Consider the following 19866-nt stretch of genomic DNA (forward strand, 5'->3'; position numbering starts at 1 on the left):
GTTGAACATGTAAAAATACTATTTATAACTGAATTATTCTTTTATTTGCATACTAATAAAGTAATATAGGTACTTTATACAGTAAACTTGGTTACACTTGCCAGTATTTAATGTGCTGTGCTGTTTGCTGCAAAATAGATCTGAAAGGGGTTCATAGATCTGCTGGACAAGCACAAGCAGATAGTCAGCTTCAGTATAATACACAGCGCCATTTGGTTGGATCTGTTGTATATTGTTGCATGTCCTACTTCATACTGTAACTACATTCAGGTCCATAAATATTGGGACATCGACACAATTCTAACATTTTTGGCTCTATACACCACCACGATGGATTTGAAATGAAACGAACAAGTTGTGCTTTAACTGCAGACCGTCAGCTTTTATTTGAGGGCATTTACATCCAAATCAGGTGAACGGTGTAGGAATTACAACAGTCTGCATATGTGCCTCCCACTTGTTAAGGGACCAAAAGTAATGGGCCAATTGGCTTCTCAGCTGTTCCATGACCAGGTGTGTGTTATTCCCTCATTATACCAATTACAATGAGCAGATAAAAGGTCCAGAGTTCATTTCAAGTGTGCTATTTGCATTTGGAATCTGTTGCTGTCAACTCTCCAAGATGAGATCCAAAGAGCTGTCACTAACAGTGAAGCAAGCCATCATTAGGCTGAAAAAACAAAACAAACCCATCAGAGAGATAGCAAAAACATTAGGCGTGGCCAAAACAACTGTTTGGAACATTCTTAAAAAGAAGAAAGGAACGGGTGAGCTCAGCAACACCAAAAGACCCGGAAGACCACGGAAAACAACTGTGGTGGATGACCGAAGAATTCTTTCCCTGGTGAAGAAAACACCCTTCACAACAGTTGGCCAGATCAAGAACACACTCCAGGAGGTAGGTGTGTGTGTGTGTCAAAGTCAACAATCAAGAGAAGACTTCACCAGCGTGAATACAGAGGGTTCAACACAAGATGTAAACCATTGGTGAGCCTCAAAAACAGGAAGGCCAGATTAGAGTTTGCCAAACAACATCTAAAAAATCTTCCACAGTTCTGGAACAACATCCTTTGGACAGATGAGACCAAGATCAACTTGTAGCAGAGTGATGGGAAGAGTAGAGTATGGAGAAGGAAAGGAACTGCTCATGATCCTAAGCATACCACCTCATCAGTGAAGCATGGTGGTGGTAGTGTCATGGCGTGGGCATGTATGGCTGCCAATGGAACTGGTTCTCTTGTATTTATTGATGTGACTGCTGACAAAAGCAGCAGAATGAATTCTGAAGTGTTTCGGGCAATATTATCTGCTCATATTCAGCCAAATGCTTCAGAACTCATTGGACGGCGCTTCACAGTGCAGATGGACAATGACCCAAAGCATACTGCAAAAGCAACCAAAGAGTTTTTTAAGGGAAAAAAGTGGAATGTTATGCAATGGCCAAGTCAATCACCTGACCTGAATCCGATTGAGCATGCATTTCACTTGCTGAAGAAAAAACTGAAGGGAAAATGCCCCAAGAACAAGCAGGAACTGAAGACAGTTGCAGTAGAAGACTGGCAGAGCATCACCAGGGATGAAACCCAGCGTCTGGTGATGTCTATGCATTCCAGAATTCATGCTGTAATTGACTGTAAAGGATTTGCAACCAAGTATTAAAAAAGTGAAAGTTTGATTTATGATTATTATTCTGTCCCATTACTTTTGGTCCCTTAACAAGTGGGAGGCAAATATGCAAACTGTTGTAATTCACCTGATTTGGATGTAAATGCCCTCAAATTAAAGCTGACAGTCTGCAGTTATATCACAACTTGTTCGTTTCATTTCAAATTCATTGTGGTGGTGTATAGAGCTAAAAATGTTAGAATTGTGTCGATGTCCCAATATTTATGGACCTGACTGTATTTGCATTCTTAAATCAACTTATAAAAATTATTCTGTTAGCTTAGAAGTTTATATTAACATACAAGACTAGGCCTTTCCTATATATGTGTCGCAATTTTAAATTAAACTTCTATGTATTAGCCTCTTAGCTTACAGAAATTAGTCAGAGGTTGCTTTCAAAACGTTACATAAAACATAAAACAGTTAGTTAGTTATCAAGCACTTCTAGTAGAAATGACACAACCCATGTACTTTTCATACAATGTATTTAATGAAAGGATGAACCAAAACCTTGGTATTGTACATGTTGTATTAATTTGGTCTTGTGCAGGCCAGATAGTCTCAGCATGTTAATGTGTAGGAAGAACAATCATCTATTGTAAAATATAAACTAGTAGACTATAACTGTAAATGTTAGGTCATCATGTTCCTTATCATTGAAATATGGATTCTATTGATACAAAACCTGTCCTGGGCAATATTTTAGTTTATTTTAGTTAAAACATTGCTTAGGGGACCAGGTTTAGTTCAATTGGTCTCTCTGGCTCACATTCCAATTATTAGCTACAGCTGGGAGTGGATTATGCTATCCTATAAGCACATTTAGACCTTGATTGGGCTAGAGGTATTGTGAGAATCATGTTCTTTGATTTCTCAATTGCTTTCAATACAATTCAGTCTGCTGTTAAGGTATAAACTGCTGATGATGCCACCTTATCCAGGATAATGCACTACCTATCTGAGAGGGTCTAAGATAATTCATGTACACTTTTGTCTGACTCTACAATTAGTCAACAACAAGGTTGTGAAATTTTTTGGACATTTGGGATGACATGCCTGCTACATGCACTGCTACTTTATGACTGCTGTACATGTTTTATACACAAACTTTGACAATTGCTCATCACACATGTACAGTTTTAAACTTACCATTCTCTCATATTGTTTGTGCAGTTAATTTCTGTAATCTCTGTCTGTAAATAACATGGAGAGTTATGTGTAATGTCAATCTTAAGTTATGCCTCCCTGTTGCTCTTGTTTTGTGGCTATTATGACATCAAATTTATAAAGTACTTGTCTCGAATTGAATGAATGAATATGTGAATGTGTTCCTTCTCCAAGTGAGTGTATATAAATATTACTTGCATGAAAACACAATTTGTCATGAGACCAACAATTAAACTATGTTGAATGTCAGATGATGAGTGAGTAAAATTAAGGTAACCTTATCTGATAATCAGCAGGAGCAGGAGGAGGGGAACAAGACAAGCCTTCTCAAGTTAGCTCTAAGAAGGCTGTGGAGAATAAAAATCAGGGCCTGAGCCAGGAAGAGGTTATTCAGAAGAACCTTGCTGAGTTCATCCGCAGACAAGCAGGTGGACGAACAGAAAAGTCTAAGTATGTAAATCTCAATTATATGGGCAAGTATTATTTTGTATTGCTCTTGTCATGGCAACAGGTGGATTTTCAAGTGAATTTAAGTCAGGTTCTGCCTTTTGAAAAGAGGAGGGTATAAAATGTAATTATTAAAATATGTAATTAATTAATAATGAATGCAGACTGTAATTCAGTCTGGACTTTGTCATTTCAATAAAATGCATCACCCTGATAAAATAAAACAGAATTGAAGGAGGGTGTGCTTTCTTTTTCCCTATGACAGTATATGGATGTCAAAATACTGTAACATGAATCCTGTCATAAAACTATTAGATAAACAAATCTTAAGCTAGGTCAAACTAGAACAGGGATAAACATTAACATAAAATAACTAAAGGAATGTCTACTATTGTTATATAGTGTTAAACAGTTGCTCTGTTTCATGTTATTTGTAACAGTAAATCCCCTAAACCCCAGAAGGCAAAAGGGAAGGAAAAAAGAGTTTGGGATATGGGTGGCACAAGCACCAAAGATCTAGATTACAGTGGAATTAATGACAGGAGATATGATGACAAAGGGCAGGATGAGGAATTCCCAGCTGAAATGGTATGTATAAAGTAAAAATGTATACAGAATATATATACCATAGCTTCAAGCATTATACATTTTATGAAATGTAACCATTTAGTTGCACTTTGTAGATGACAATGTATTTACTTTAGTTCAATTATTCTGCTCCCGCTGTCCATTGATGAATTTTTATATTGTCTTTGGTCAGTGATGTAAAGACAATTTTGGGTAAAGGTGTATTCTAAAGACTGATGAAAAGCTTTAGTTAGAGCTTTAAAATGCATTCAATTGAGTCAGTTCAGATAAAGTAGGGTTGTTTTTTGCCTCAGCCAATCCAGGTGGGCTCTATGAAGGGTGACCTGCGAGATGTGGAGTATGAGTCTTCTGAGGATATTGATGAGGAAGAGGAGGCGCAAAAAGACAAGTTAGCGACTGTTGATGCCAGCAGAAAACGGTGAGGCTTTTAAAATACTGGAACTGTTTAGACTCAGGTGGACTTCATTCAGTTTCTCAGGACAGATTATTTTTTAGTCTACTATTCATAGTCAGTGCAGCTTATTATTTAAACAAATCTAATTCAATTCAATTAAGTTTATTTGTATAGCGCTTTTTACAATGGACATTGTCACAAAGCAGCTTTACAGAACATAAACATAGGACAAAAGATAAATATAAGGAGTAGTATAAAGAATTAATATAATAAAAATTCAAGATATATATAGTTCACAGTGTGTATGTATGTATGCATGTATGTATGTGTGTATATGTATTTGTCCCCAAAGAGCAAGTCTGGCAAAGGAAGAAACCTTGAGAGGACCCAGACTCAAGGGGAACCCATCCTCATATGGGTGACACTAGATGGTGTGGTTACAAATATACAAGTATCACAGAGTCCAACTGAAGCCGGTAGATCTGTAGATGTCTCAGGATTCTCACAGAGTCAGCCTTGTCTCAGTGGAGGTCCAAAAACTTCATCGCACGGAAGACGATCAGAGCATGGGTGTCTCGGCATGGGTAGAAAAAGAGAAGAGCAGTGCAGAGGGATTAACATATCTGCTGTTCATAAGAATGTGCAAGTCTAGTGTAATAGTGCACAATATGATGGGATGAGTTGTGTACGCCTGACTAAAGAGATGAGTTTTTAATCTACATTTAAACTGGAAAAGTGTGTCTGAGCCCCGAACACTATCAGGAAGACTATTCCAGAGTTTGGGAGCTAAATAAGAAAACACTCTGCCGCCTTTAGTAGACTTAGATATTCTGGGGACTACCAGAAGTCCTGAGTTTTGTGATCTCAGAGAGCGTGAAGGATTGTAACGTGTTAGAAGACTAGTTAGATACATGGGAGCTAAACCATTAAGAGCCTTGTATGTAAGTAGCAGCAGTTTGTACTTGATCCTAAACTTAACAGGTAACCAGTGTAAAGATGATAAAATTGGGGTTATATGGTCATACTTTCTTGTCCTAGTGAGAACTCTAGCAGCTGCATTTTGGACTAACTGTAGCATATTTATTAAAGATGCAGGACAACCACCTAGTAATGCATTACAATAGTCCAGTCTAGAGGTCATGAAAGCATGAACTAGCTTCTCAGCATCAGATACAGACAGGATGTTTCTCAGCTTGGCAATATTTCTAAGGTGAAAGAAGGCTGTTTTTGTGGTTTGGGCGACATGATTTTCAAAGGACAAGTTGCTGTCTAATATAACACCCAGGTCTTTCACTGTCGAGCTACTAGTAACAGTACATCCCTCTAATTGGAAGTTAAATTGTGAGAGTTTCTGTACTCTGGTTTTTGGGCCTATAAGCAGTATTTCTGTCTTATCATAGTTTAACAACAGAAAATTACAGCTCATCCAGTCTTTTATCTCTCTAAGGCATTGAGTTAATTTGGACAATTTAGTTATTTCATCTGGTTTTGATGAGATGTATAACTGTGTGTCGTCAGCATAACAATGGAAACTAATCCCATGTCTTCTAATAATGTTCCCTAATGGAAGCATGTATATCGAGAAAAGCAGAGGTCCTAGAACTGATCCTTGAGGGGACCCCATGGTTAACTGGTAGTAAACTGGAGGGTTCACCATCTAATTCTACAAAATGGTATCGGTCAGACAGGTAGGATCTAAACCAACTTAAAACCTGTCCATGAATACCTGTGTAATTTTGTAAGCGATCTAGGAGAATGTTGTGATCTATAGTGTCGAATGCAGCACTAAGGTCAAGTAGAACTAATAGTGACATACAGTCTTTGTCCGAAGCTAAGAACAAGTCATTTGTAACTTTAACAAGTGCAGTTTCTGTGCTATGATGGGGCCTGAAACCTGACTGAAACTCTTCAAGGATATTGTTCTCCTGTAAGAAGGAACTCAGTTGAACAGACACAACCTTTTCTAGTATTTTAGACATAAACGGAAGGTGTGAAATTGGTCTGTAATTTGATAGTTCATTAGGATCTAAATTAGGTTTCTTAATGAGTGGCCTAATAACTGCCAACTTGAAGGATTTAGGGACGTAGCCTAAAGATAACGAGGAGTTAATAATATTAAGGAGAGGCTCACCAGCTTTATGTAACACTTCTTTCAGTAGTTTAGTTGGAATGGGGTCTAGTGAACAAGTTGTTGATTTAGCTGTAGTAATAAGTTTATCTAACTCTTTTAGTTGTGTGTTTAGAACCTTGGGTGAGACCGGGACGCTAGTTGCTCTCATATGTTGAGCGTCATCTATTTTATTCCTGATACTTTCGATTTTATCAGTGAAGAATCTCATAAAATCCTCACTACTGAACTGTGATGGAATAGTGTGTTCAGATTTTTGGATTTTTGTTAATCTAGCCACTGTGCTAAATAAAAACCTGGGATTGTTCTGGTTATTTTCTATGAGTTTGCTCAGGTGCTCAGCCCTGGCAGCTTTTAGAGCCTGTCTATAGCTGGACATACTTTCCTTATATGCAATTCTAAAAACCTCTAATTTATTTTTTCTCCACTTTCGCTCGAGGTTACGGGTCTCTCTCTTGAGGGTGTGAGTATGACCACGGTGCAAGAGTTTTATCTCTAACCTTCTGTAATCTGGTTGGGGCAACAGTGTCTAATGTGCTAGTGAATATAGCGCCTATGCTGTTAGTTATTTCATCTAGATCGTCTATGTTTATGGGTACAGTAAGAAGTTGAGACAGATCAGGCAGGTTATTTGTGAATCTGTCTTTAGAGGTCAGAATAATAGTTCTACCGAGTCGAAAACGTGGTGAAACACAATTAGCCTGTTCTACAGGTAGTGTGTACATTATGAGATAATGGTTTGTGATGTCATCACTTTGAGGAATGATATCTATATCAGTGACATCTATTCTGTGTGATATTATTAAATACAGTGTATGATTGCGACGGTGAGTTGCTCTAGTGATGTTTTGTGTAAGCCCAAGTGAAGTTAGTAAGTTCATGAATGTGAGTCCTAGCGCATCATTTGTGTCGTCAACATGAATGTTAAAATCTTCTACAATTAATTTATCGAAGTTAACCAATAGGTCAGAAAGGACTGGACAATTCCCTCTAGGTTTGTACTTAAACCTTTCCACAAGAATCTACTCCACTCTGAGAGGTGGCTCTTATTTCTTATAACAACATAATAAAGTACATAAAGTCTTATTATAACACTGATGTTTCTGGCAATCCAAAACTGAAGCCAGATCATACCAAAAACACAGATTGCACATTAGAGCTGAAGTTAGCATGTATAATTTTTTTATCCCAGACATCTAAAGTGTAATTATAAATGAAATTGATCTTGTAATTTGGTTAACAGTAACTTTTTCTTTTTCTTAACACCAATAATCTAGGTTTTGAGAAAAATAGGATCAGAAACCAAATGTATGCATGATTAGATAAAGCAATGTTATTAATGTAGAATGTATATTTGATGGTAGATAGTGCCTTATATATTGAAGTAAACAAATAAGTATAATCAGTGTTACTGCTATATGAGTTAAACATGAAATGCATGAACTTGCTACACTTACGATTGTACTAGTACAAATCAGGCGTGTTCTAGATGTATGCGTGCGAGATGCTGATGTGTCAACACTTGTCCTCAACCTCGATCAGTAGGTTATGGTATGATGCAGTAAAGGAATGTCCACTACATCTATAGTTCAAAGGCTCAGATTTATTCTAGCAAAATCCACTGAATCATGTTCAGTCATTTACAGTTGTTTTACTTTTTTTTCAACAAATAATAAATTCACTTAACATATGAATTTACAAGTAATATACTAAAGTATGCATTTAGACTAATGCAACAAACAGTGAAATATAACATATGCAATACAGGGTAAATTATTCACCAATAGCCACTATAAGGTGCTATTACCTCAGCAATAACTTAACTATCATCTAACACAGGTTATCGTAATAAATCTGAATAAACGTTATAAATAACGTATGTGTGTCTAAATGCTAGTATCTTAATTTAACAACAAACAAAGGATTAAATATTATGCTACTAGTATGGGCGATTGCAACAATAAGCTAACCTTTAAAAAGTTTTGCCCATGTTTATCATTGCACCTGACCATAAATTAGTACACATATAAATGTAATGCTCACAATTATTAATGCATGTAAACAGTAGCATAATGTTTATCTTAACCATAAATAAATGTAACTTACAGTCTCAAGGATGCACACATCAGAACAAACAATAAACTGCCTCGTCCATAGTGAACGAACTATGTAGAACTTGTCCAAACGTGTCTGGGCAAGTCTATAACTCCACCCACATATTACGTGACGAACAACCCAGCAGGGTACTTTATACAAGGAGCACAGATCTCCTCACTAACAATCATGATTTTGTTTTGTATTTCCCGTTTTTGCACAACTTGCATTTATATTTATAGCATTTGCAGAAGTGCCTTGAAATATGTTTCACTATGTCACAGACTGAGAGTATCATCAGTATGAAAAGCCTTGGGGTAAAGGTAGTATAGTGTAGAAAATAGACCAACTAATTTAAGTATTTCTTCAACAGGTAGGTCTAAATCCCCATTTTACAACCAAGGACTGTTCTGAAGATCTAAGGGAAGTTTATTCTCATCAGAGCTATCTCATCAGAGAATAGTATTGATGCATGCCTTCCTTGTAGCCTAAGAGATGGAGCATACAGTTGGGCAGTGCTGGTGGATTGGACAGTGGGTGGAGCAGTGCTGGGATTTGAGGGGTTTGAAGTACGTTAAGGGTGGTGACTGCTGGTCCATTTTTGGCTTATAGGCATTAGTGTTTTAAATCTGATGCACCCAACTTTAGAAAGCCAGAAAGCCAGCTGTTCATAATATTTGCAAGTCCGATGTAATAGTGCACAATATTATGGGAAGTATTATGTGTACGCCTGAGTAAAGAGATGAGTTTTTAATCTACATTTAACCTTCATGGGATACACTCCCTCCTTGGAGGACACGACATGCTTCTGAATCATTTTAGCTGTGAATGTGATTACATCAAGCACACCACACAGGAATTGATTTTATCATGCACATACCCAGTGGAAAAAAGAGACAAACATGCATTTTTTCACCTGAGGTTTATGATGTATACATTTATGATATAAATTTATGCTAATAAGGTTAGTAAAACAAATTTTCGGAGTGACTATAGTTTTTTTGTATAGCGCTTTTTACAATAGACCTTGTCTCAAAGTGGCTTTATAGAACATAAACATAGAACAAATGTTAATATAAAGAATAATATAAAGATTTATAGAATACAAAATTCAAGATTAATATTAGATATATTTAAACGTGTATGTATTTATCCCCAATAAGCAAGTCTGAGGTGACTCAGTCAGCAGTGGCAAGGAAAAGCTCCCCAGAATGGAAGGAAGAAACCTTGAGAGGAACCAGACTCAAAGGGGAACCCATCCTCATATGGGTGGCAGTGGAGCGTGTGATTATAAATATACAGTCTGACAAATGTTGTATGAGTGTAAAAGACCACATGAAGTTCACATCTCCTCTTTATCACAGAGTCTAACTGGAGCTGGTAGATCTCTATATGTCTCAGGATTCTCACAGAGTCGGCCTCATCTCAGTCTTCGTCGCACGGAAGACAGTCGGAGCTGGTACAATTTCTGGATGCCTTGGGATGGGTAGAAAGAGAGAAGCAGTGAAGAGGGATTAACGTAGCTGGTGTTCATAATATTTGCAAGTCCGATGTAATAGTGCACGTTATTATGGGACGTATTGTGTGTACGCCTGACTAAAGAGTTGAGTTTTTAATCTACATTTAACCTTCATATTGTCCCTGGGTCTTTTTGACCTTGCTGGAAGAATTTAATGTGTCATAACTTGGGTTTTCTTCCACATATTTGCCTGAAATTTACCAGGATTGTTCCAAATTATGAACTTTGCAAGCAAAATTAATTTTGTCTATTTTCGTTGAACTATGTGTTCAGATTAGTATATACTACGCATTTTTGATCCGCTTGGGTCATTTTGACCCGGCCACATTTAGTGGGGCAATAGGTCACACTTTTGCCCTTTTCAGCGCAATGAACATGCGCACCCAAAACACACACTCACACCCCCCCACACACACATGCACATGCATTAACACACACACACACACACACAAACACACACACAAATTGGGCATTGCATTTCATTAGGCCTCCATAAAAGAAAAAAAAGCCAAACATTTGTAAATATTTCACACTTTTGATATGCCTTCGCCTAGCAGAGAGCAAAATATGATCTACCAAAATGATGCTACACACACACACACACACACACACACACACACACACACACACAATCAAACACTGTTCAAAGCATTGGGCATTGCAATTCAGTTGGCCTCCAGACAAAACAAAAGCTACACATTTGTAAACATTTCTCACACACACACACATTCGCGCACACACACACACACACTCATACACACACACTCATACACATGCACACACACACATATTGGGCATTGCATTTCATTAGGCCTCCTCCAGAAAAAAAAAGCTACACATTTGTAAATATTTCTCACTTTTGATATACCTTTGCCTAGCAGAGGGCAAAATATGATCTACCGAAATGATGCTACACACACACACACACACACACACACATAAGCAATGGGCATAGCAATTCATTAGGCCTCCAGAAAAAACAAAAACAGTCATTTGTAAATATTTCACACTTGTTAGATGCATTTGACCAGCTGGGGACAATATCTTTTCTTCTCTTCTTCTTCTACCAACAATCTTTACACACACACACACACACACACACACAGATACGTTGTGTTTTCATATTCAAATCATATTTGTTTCCTCTCTCTTATTTATGAATTTAGTTGCATCAGTCAGCTTTGGCCTGGAGATATGCTGAGTAATGTTTGACATGTATCAGTCAGTGGTTATCCAAAATTTAATAATTTCTGCTTATTTTACTCAAAACATGGCAAAATGTCATAGGGGTTATCATTCATAAATTAAGTATAATAAAAAAAACATAAGGAGGTAAACGAAGTTTTATTCACATGAAATTATGGCATGTTTTTGAGTGTGTGTGTGTGTGTGTAGCCTGTTGTTGGTTGATCAGATGACATCAGGTGGGCAAAATACATATTACAAGTGTAAAATATATATTACACACAGAATGGTGATAATTGTAGAATTTTTGATTTATAAGCATTAAAGTCAATTTGGCCTGTAAAAAAACAGGTTTTATTTGTTGACATTAAAAATGGTCAAAATGGTTTCAAAACAATCTCCTGCCCTTGAAATATACCAGCCTGTAATTGTGCATCAACTTTTGTGCCTCTATAGTGAAAATAATTCAAAATTTGTTTTTTTTTTTTACTAAAAAATGAGAATTTTTGTATATAAATAAGGTTTATTATACCGAATATATATATATATTTTTTTTTTGCAAAATATATGTTATGTTGGAAACAAGTTAGACTAAAAAGGTAAAAAAAAAAAAAAAAAAAAAGGCTATCATATATACTTCATTTTTTATAAGCAGTCAAAACAGACAAGGTCAAGTTGACTCAGAGCTCCTAATTTGTATAGGAGGATAATACAAGGGTTAAACTGGGAAAGTGTGTCTGAGCCCCGAACACTGTCAGGAAGACTGTGTTCGGGGGCTAATGTTTGGGAGCTAAATACGAAAACGCTCTACCGCCTTTAGTAAACTTAGATATTCTGGGAACTACCAGGAGTCCTGAGGTTTTTTGTTTTTGTTTTTTTTTTTATCTCAGGGAGCGTGAAGGATTGTAATGTGTTATAAGTCTAGTTAGATACATGGGAGCTAAACCATTAAGAGCCTTGTAAGTAAGTAGCAGCAGTTTGTAATCAATTCTAAACTTAACAGGTAGCCAGTGTAGAGAGGATAAATTAAGGGTTATATGATCATACTTGGGGGCACGGTGGCTTAGTGGTTAGCACGTTTGCCTCACACCTCCAGGGTTGGGGGTTCGATTCCCGCCTCTGCCTTGTGTGTGTGGAGTTTGCATGTTCTCTCCGTGCCTCGGGGGTTTCCTCCGGGTACTCCGGTTTCCTCCCCGGTCCAAAGACATGCATGGTAGGTTGATCGGCATCTCTGGAAAATTGTCCCTAGTGTGTGATTGCGTGAGTGAATGAGAGTGTGTGTGCTCTGCGATGAGTTGGCACTCCGTCCAGGGTGTATCCTGCCTTGATGCCCGATGTCGCCTGAGCCACAGGCTCCCTGTGACCCGAGGTAGTTCAGATAAGCGGTAGAAAATGAGTGAGTGAGTGATCATACTTTCCTGTCCTAGTGAGAACTCTGGCAGCTGCATTTTGGACTAACTGTAGCCTATTTATTAAAGATACAGGACAACCACCTAGTAATGCATTACAATAGTCCAGTATAGAGGTCATGAATGCATGAACTAGCTTCTCAGCATCAGATACAGATAGGATGTTTCTCAGCTTGGCAATATTTCTAAGGTGGAAGAAGGCTGTTTTTGTAGTATGGGCAATATGATTTTCAAAGGACAAGTTGCTGTATAATATAACATACAGGTCTTTCACTGTTGAGCTGCTAGTAAGAGTACATCCTTCTAAATGGAAGTTGAATTGTGAGAGCTTCTGTGTACTGGTTTTTGGACCGATAAGTAGTATTTCTGTCTTATCGGAGTTTAACAACAAAAAAATTACAAATTAATTTAACTCTGGAAACAGACACAGTCTCTATATTGGGTATTGACTCAGTGCAGCTAGCGGACGGATGGATTAGCCTGCTTGTCTACTCCCTGGCCTTGGCTCCAGCTCCGGATTGTCACAGGTTAACTAGGCCTGTTCTTAAACTATGTGCTATGCTGCAAGAAATGAGAGCAGCACCTTCCCAAGTGGGATGGACACTGTCCTGTCCTAAAAGGCCAACCACTAATTTACACACTTCTACAATATTGCTCTTAGTAATCTCTGACTGACGAAGGCGTATATATTTAGCTCCTACATAGAAAACTACCTTTGAGTACCTATGTTTGCCTAAGACCCTAAGATTACCTGCTACGTCTGGCGCCCTGGCTCCCAGAATGCACCTAGCCAGTGCTGCTGGAGCACCTACGGCCTAGCTAATTTCACATGCCATAAGATGGAGTCTCCTATAACCAGAGTTTTTTCAGGTTTCTCAGCGGGTGCTTCACTGAAGAGAACAAACCTGTTAGACATGTGAAGCGGAGAGGAGTGGTGCTCCCATGGGTAAGCCTTAGCGTTAGCTTTGGCTTTGCACCTCGTCACCCATTTGCCCCGCTGTGAGGGCTCTAATGGAGTTGGACAATCATCCAACTCCACTATCTCTGCCTGAGGCATCCCGATTTTCCCCTTCAGAAACTACACTACTATTGCTATCCCTCTGTACTGTCTGTATTTGCACCTTTAAAGCTAAAATCTTCTCCATCAGAAAGCTAACTAAAATACACTTATCACAAGTAAAATTAATGCTAATGATGGAGGAAGTATTACTAAACATACTCCAGCTCACACACTTGACAAGCTGAAAGTTTGCCATACTTAATGCTTACGTACTTTTGACTTGAATCAGATCGGAATATTAAAAAGATCAGAAGAGCGTTTCCTCCGCTAGCTGTTCCGTCTCCTGAAGAAGAGGAATAAAATTAACTGCGATACAAAAGTAAATAATTTTTAAAAACTAAAGTGAAAATGTAAAAAACATTAACCAAAAAGTGAAAATAAAAAACAGTATAATTTAAATGCAGAAACAGGCACGAAAACTCGCGGCAAACAATTCAAGCACAGAAAGTGACGTCGGAACAATCCAGTAATACAATAAGGGTTGTGTTCTGTGACCCATTGTGTTCTGTGAGGCATAGTAAGGGTTGGAGGTGGAACAGGTGGAGGCTTGGTGCACAGTTAATCTCACTATCAGTAAGAAGAAAACTAACTGATTGTGGACTTTAGGAGCGTCATTAAGAGCTCTCCTATCCCCTCTGCATTATAGGAGAGAAGCTCATCCCAGCTTCTAATATCTTGGGATACAGCTCAACAATGAGCTCAACTCACACACTAACTTAATAAAGCTTAATAAAGTATACCCACCAACATCTATATTTCCTGGGTGGGCTCAAATGGGCTAGCATGGGCACCGCAGTCCTCACATCATTTTACAGGTGTGTGGTAGAGAGCATCCTTACGTCATGTGGTATGAAAACTATTCTGATGCAGACATTATGGCTCTGCAGCAGGTTTTTAGGTCTGCACAGAGGACCACTGGCAGCAGTTTTCCAACAATCAAAAACATCTGCATCAACAAATGCAGAAACATCCAGAATCATGAAGGACCCTCACCACCCTCTGTGTAGTCTGTTTACCTACCTCCCCTTACCAAGAAGGCTTAGCAGCAGCAGGGCCAGAACAACCACATTCAAAAACAGTGAGGTTCACAAACACTTTTCATGTGCGATATCTGTTAAACTGCAGACAGTTTAATGTGCATTAACTCCTTCACTACAGACTCTCATGTACAATAACAAAAATGTACACTTTTATTATTTGCTCATTGCACTGTTTGCTGTTTTTATTGTACTGTTTGCTCTTTACGCTTGTCTAGGCTTTCTAAGTTCTAGTTTTATAATCAAATCAATCAAATCAAATTTTATTTGTCACATACACATACATACTGGTTACAACATGCAGTGAAATGCTTTTTGCATCTGCCTGGTATTCAAACATAAGGAATGCAATTTGGGATAAAAAATATAACCAAAAGGAGGTAGATAAATAAAAAAAAAAGTGTAAACTATATAAAAAAAAAAAACTATATAAAATCTGAAAATATAACTGAAAAATAGTGTATATACATAAATATTCATAAATGTGTATGGTTTTTAATTATTGTCCTTAAAGTGTCCATATGCAGTATTGTGTGTATAAAGTAGTACTGTGCTGTGCAAGTCCAGAGTTAATATGACAGTCCTGAGTTAGTGTCAGTGCAAAAAAGGTGTGCAGAAAAACAGTGAAGGGGAGAGGTCCAGAGCTAGATCCAGATCCTGGGTGTTTCCTGGTTTAAACTGTGAATGGCCTGTGGGAAAAAGCTTCTCCTCATTCTCTCTGTGTTTGCTTTTAAGGAGTGGAACCGTTTCCCTGAGCGCAACAAAGAAAAGAGTCCATTGTTCGGATGGCTGAGATCCTTTACAATTTTCCTGGCCCTGGTCCGGCACTACATGCTGTAGATGTCCTGCAGGTCAGGGAGCTCGGTGTGGACCCACTGGAGGGCTCGCCTGTCCTGCATGGTGCTGTTCCCAAACCGGGAAGTGATGCTACCCGTCAGGATGCTCTCAATGGTGCAGGTGTAGAACGTCTTTAGCACCTGAGAGGGTAGTTTGAAGTCCCTTAAGCGTCTCAGATGGTACAGACGCTGCCGGGCCTTCTTCACCAGGGTGTTGATGTGACAGGTCCAAGAAAGGTCCTGTGTGATGTGAACACCCAGGTATTGGAAACTGTCCACACTCTCCACTGGTCCCGTTGATGTTTAGCGGTTGGTATGACCGCTCCTGCTTTGTGCTGAAGTCCACTATCAACTCTTTAGTCTTGCTGAAGTTCAGGAGATTGTTCTCCTGGCACCATCTCTCCAGGTTATTAGTCTCCTGTAGGTATGGCCGTCTCGTCATTGTTGGAGATCATGCCCACCACGACAATGTCGTCAGCAAATATGATGGTGGTGGAGTTGGAAGTGGCCACACAGTCATATGTGTACAGTGAGTACAGCAGGGGGCTCAGAACACAACCCTGGGGAGCTCCAGTGCTGAGGGTGAGGGTGGATAAGGTGTGTTTGGCCATCCGTACGGCTTGTCAGGAAGTTTTAGATCCATTGACAGAGCAGCAGGCTGAGTCCCAGGACCTCCAACTTAGAGGTGAGCGTGGAGGGAATTATGGTGTTAAACGTTGAACTGTAGTCCACAAACAGCATTTTCGCATAATTCCATTTTCTGCAGTCCAGGTGGCTCATCGTAGTGTGAAGAAGATGAGCGGTGGCATCCTCAGTAGCGCGGTTCTGGCGGTACGCAAACTGTAGTGGATCCAGTGTGTCTGGTAGTGATGCAGTGATGAAGTCTCTGACTAGTCTTTCGAAGCACTTCATCACTGCTGAGGTCAGGGCTACAGGGCGGTAATCGTTGAGGTAGGCGGGCTGGGGTTTCTTCGGGACAGGAACAATGATGGACTGTTTGAAGCATGAGAGGATAACATACTGTTCCAGTGAGAGGTTGAATATCTCAGTGAACACCGGTGCTAGTTGGTCAGCGCAGGCTTTCAGAACCCGTCCTGTGATGCCATCTGGTCCTGCTGCTTCCCGGTGTTCACACTCCTGAATGCCCTCCTCACTTCTTGCTTCGAGATGTTGAATGTGTTTACCTCTCCAGCTCTCTCAGCATGCATACTGTTTGTCCCGCTAGCTTTGCTTCCTTCACCTCTCTGCGCACGCTGTAAGACGCAGTATTCTTCCATGTCCCCAGTGGCGAGCCCCGTGTTGTAGGCAGCGGAGCGGGATCGCTGCGCGTTGGGGATGGCTTTATCCACCCACGGCTTCTGGTTGGGGAACTTTCTGATGGTGGTTTTCTGTACCGTATCATCTGCTAGTTTCCCAATGAATCCCACAACCGCTTCCGTAAACATGTTGACGTCATCAGTGCTGCGCCTGAACATGTCCCAGTCTGCATCATCTAAGGCGTCCTGCAGACAGTATATTGGTCAGTCCTGCACGCGACCTCCCTCTGAACAAGAGCTTCCTGTTTCAGCCTTTGTTTGTAAACAGGCATGAGGAAGATGGTGTCCTTTCACCCCTGGTGGGGAAGGTGATGTTCTGCTGAAAGTTCGGTAGTGTGCGCTTGAGGTTGGCACTGTTAAAGTCTCCCACCACAATGAACACAGCGTCCCGATGCTGTATTTGGTGTAGCGTTAGTGTCTCATGTAAGTCCCACAGTGCAGTGTCTGTGTTCGCTTGAGGTGGAATATAAACGGCACTGACAATGACCGAGCTGAATTCCTGTGGTAGATAGAAGTTATATATTTATAGTTTGTTTTCTGCTCCAAGTTGCATATTTTGGCTGCTATCACTGGGACCTCAGTACCCAGTATAATTCACATGTCTTAGAATGACAGTAAGCTATCTTTGACTGTTGAAAAGATGAAAATTTGCAGTTTTACCAGTGAAATTCCTATTCTGTTCATTAAAGCTGTTGGAGGGCATTAATAGTTATTGTATGCTTTTTAGCCATAAGTGATATGAGTGCCACAGCATGTATTGGCTCTTATTTTGACCTTGTGTGCATTGTCTGTTTAACCCTTCAGTTAAATTTTGTCTTCAGTGTTTTTGTTTTATTGTTTATTTGTACTGTTTTTAGTTTTCGGCTAACTTTTACTATGGATGAACTGCTGAACATTAGGCAATTCGCACCTGCCAATATTTTGGCGATTTTTGTCCATTTATGTCCACGAGCATGCTCTTAACTCTGTGAAGGCTTAAAATGGCTTTTGAACCACCGCTGCAGAGTATTCAGCTGACAGTGAATCTCAATCTCTTTCAAACAAAACAAATGAGCTACTCCTCCTAACCCCAACAAACAAGGACTTTTCTAGCTCTGCTGCATTGTGTTTCACAGAAGTCTAGCTGAACCAGTCCATTTTGCACAGTGTGTTATGCATGGTTTCCAGTTTTTTAAACCCTTGCTAGTCCACTTTCAGTTTCCTGTTTGAGCAAAAAGTTCAGTGAATCTAGAAGTCTAGAAGTAAGTTTCATGATTATGCACTTTGGATTAAAATCTGTACAGCAGTGAAAGACTTTTTTGTGAATGATGACCATAGATGATAATGCTAGGTGGTCTGAAATCTCAGAACCATTGAGGCATATATACAGTGTCAATTGAAAGTTTGTGAACCCTTAAGAAACTTTTATATTTCATGTAAAAATATGACCCCAAACATTATCAGTCTAAAGTAAACAAAGTGAATGCAATCAAACAAATGATCCAGCATTACATATCTGTGACTTGCAAAGGTATGTGAACCTTTGCTTTCAGTATCTGTTGTGATCCCTTATGCAGCATAACTGCAAGTAAAGTTTCTGGTAACTTTTTTATTAAGGTCTTTAAACGATTGTCTTTTTTTCCTTTTTAATCATTCTTTGTGGACAGATGTGTGCTTGTGGTCATTGTCTTGGTGTATGACCCATTTTCTCTTGAGAATCAGTTCATGGACAGATGTCCTGCCATTTTCCTGTAGATTTCACTGGTTTAATTTTTAATTTATTGTTCTTTCAATGATGGCAAGCTATCCTGGCCCAGATGCACCACTACTGCCCCAAAGTATGATACTAAAAGTAACACTTCTCATTTAAACAAAAAAGTTTTATTTTGGACTCATTTGTCCACATTTTCCAATAATCCTTTGGGTTGTCCACATGATCTTTCTCAGCAATGGTCTTTTTGAAGAGTAGTGGCATTCTCCTTGCAACAGACTCAAACATTAACATTAGCCAAAGTAAGAGAGGCCTTTAGTTGCTTAAGTTACCCTGTTTTGCCTTTAAATCTTTATTTCGTAATGATTTTAATCCACTATCTTGAATGTCAGCTGAGGGAGTTCCTTGCAACTGTTGCCTTTGGTTTGTTCTTTTAGGCTTGAAGCTACAGACAGATTTCTGTATAGCTGATTTGTTACATTTTTTAAGTAATATACAAATGGTAAAGGAAACATTTTCTTTATTTAATTTAAGAAAATATACCGTCCCTTCAGAAGTATTGGAACAGCAAGGCAAGTTATTTTGTTTTTGTTATTCAAAGAAGACATTTGTTTTTGAGAACAAAAGATGAATTTGAGATCATATAATTTCATCGTTCATTTCTTGATATTTACATCACTGTAAATAAATAAGGTATGTCTAACCAAAAAGTAAGTGTTACCAGTGCTTTTACTCACCAGAATATTGGGTGTTCTTATTTTTTGGCTCATCTAAATCTAAACCCAAAATGCGAAAACTAAAGAATTGGCCTTGCTGTTCCAGTAGAGGACTGAGAGTACTGTGTGAATGTTAATGAGTTCCTCTTGAAATGACCGTATGTTTCTCATGCCTGTAAAACATTTTTCATGTGTGTATTTTATATTTTGTCAGAGACAGAAAAGGTGGTATTGGTGGTATGTTTGGAGTTCTGAAAGGTCTGGTTGGCTCAAAGACCCTGAATCAGCAAGATATGGAACCTGTTTTGGAGAAGATGAAAGATCACCTAATTGGTATGCAAACTGTCCTTCACCTATTAACACATTACTCTCCAAACCTTACTTATACATTATATGTATTTATATTTGCACAAATACTAGCAGTGTGTGTCCTCACCTGAGTTGCTCATTAATGTTGACAAAGAACATCCTGATACACACTCACTGAGGACTTTAGCTATAAGAAAAGGGAAATTGCAGTCTCAGAGTTTTTGCCTCTGGCATGATTGTTGTTGCTGCTTTTCTTGGATTTTCATGCACAACAGTCTAGAGTTTACTCAGAATAGTGCAATAAAG

At 38.9% G+C, this 19866-nt stretch overlaps 1 protein-coding gene across 3 annotated transcripts in view; it reads left to right on the forward strand.

Moving 5' to 3' along the window:
• The window catches only part of srpra (SRP receptor subunit alpha), a 55138-nt gene that overhangs the window by 24848 nt on the left and 10424 nt on the right, over positions 1 to 19866 (forward strand). For 2 of the 3 annotated variants that reach the window (XR_009649015.1, XM_060877734.1), the window contains exons 5-8: positions 3126 to 3282; positions 3720 to 3867; positions 4161 to 4285; positions 19466 to 19584. Coding sequence is in view for 2 of the 3 variants with exons in the window: in XM_060877734.1 (XP_060733717.1) it covers positions 3126 to 3282; positions 3720 to 3867; positions 4161 to 4285; positions 19466 to 19584 (549 nt within the window). In the remaining variant the exon portion in view is untranslated. The remainder of the gene's footprint in view (positions 1 to 3125; positions 3283 to 3719; positions 3868 to 4160; positions 4286 to 19465; positions 19585 to 19866) is intronic. The other variant, XM_060877735.1, reaches the window with a different exon arrangement.

The sequence above is a fragment of the Tachysurus vachellii genome, chromosome 9 (genome assembly GCF_030014155.1).
Source record: "Tachysurus vachellii isolate PV-2020 chromosome 9, HZAU_Pvac_v1, whole genome shotgun sequence".
Classification (NCBI taxonomy): domain Eukaryota; kingdom Metazoa; phylum Chordata; class Actinopteri; order Siluriformes; family Bagridae; genus Tachysurus; species Tachysurus vachellii.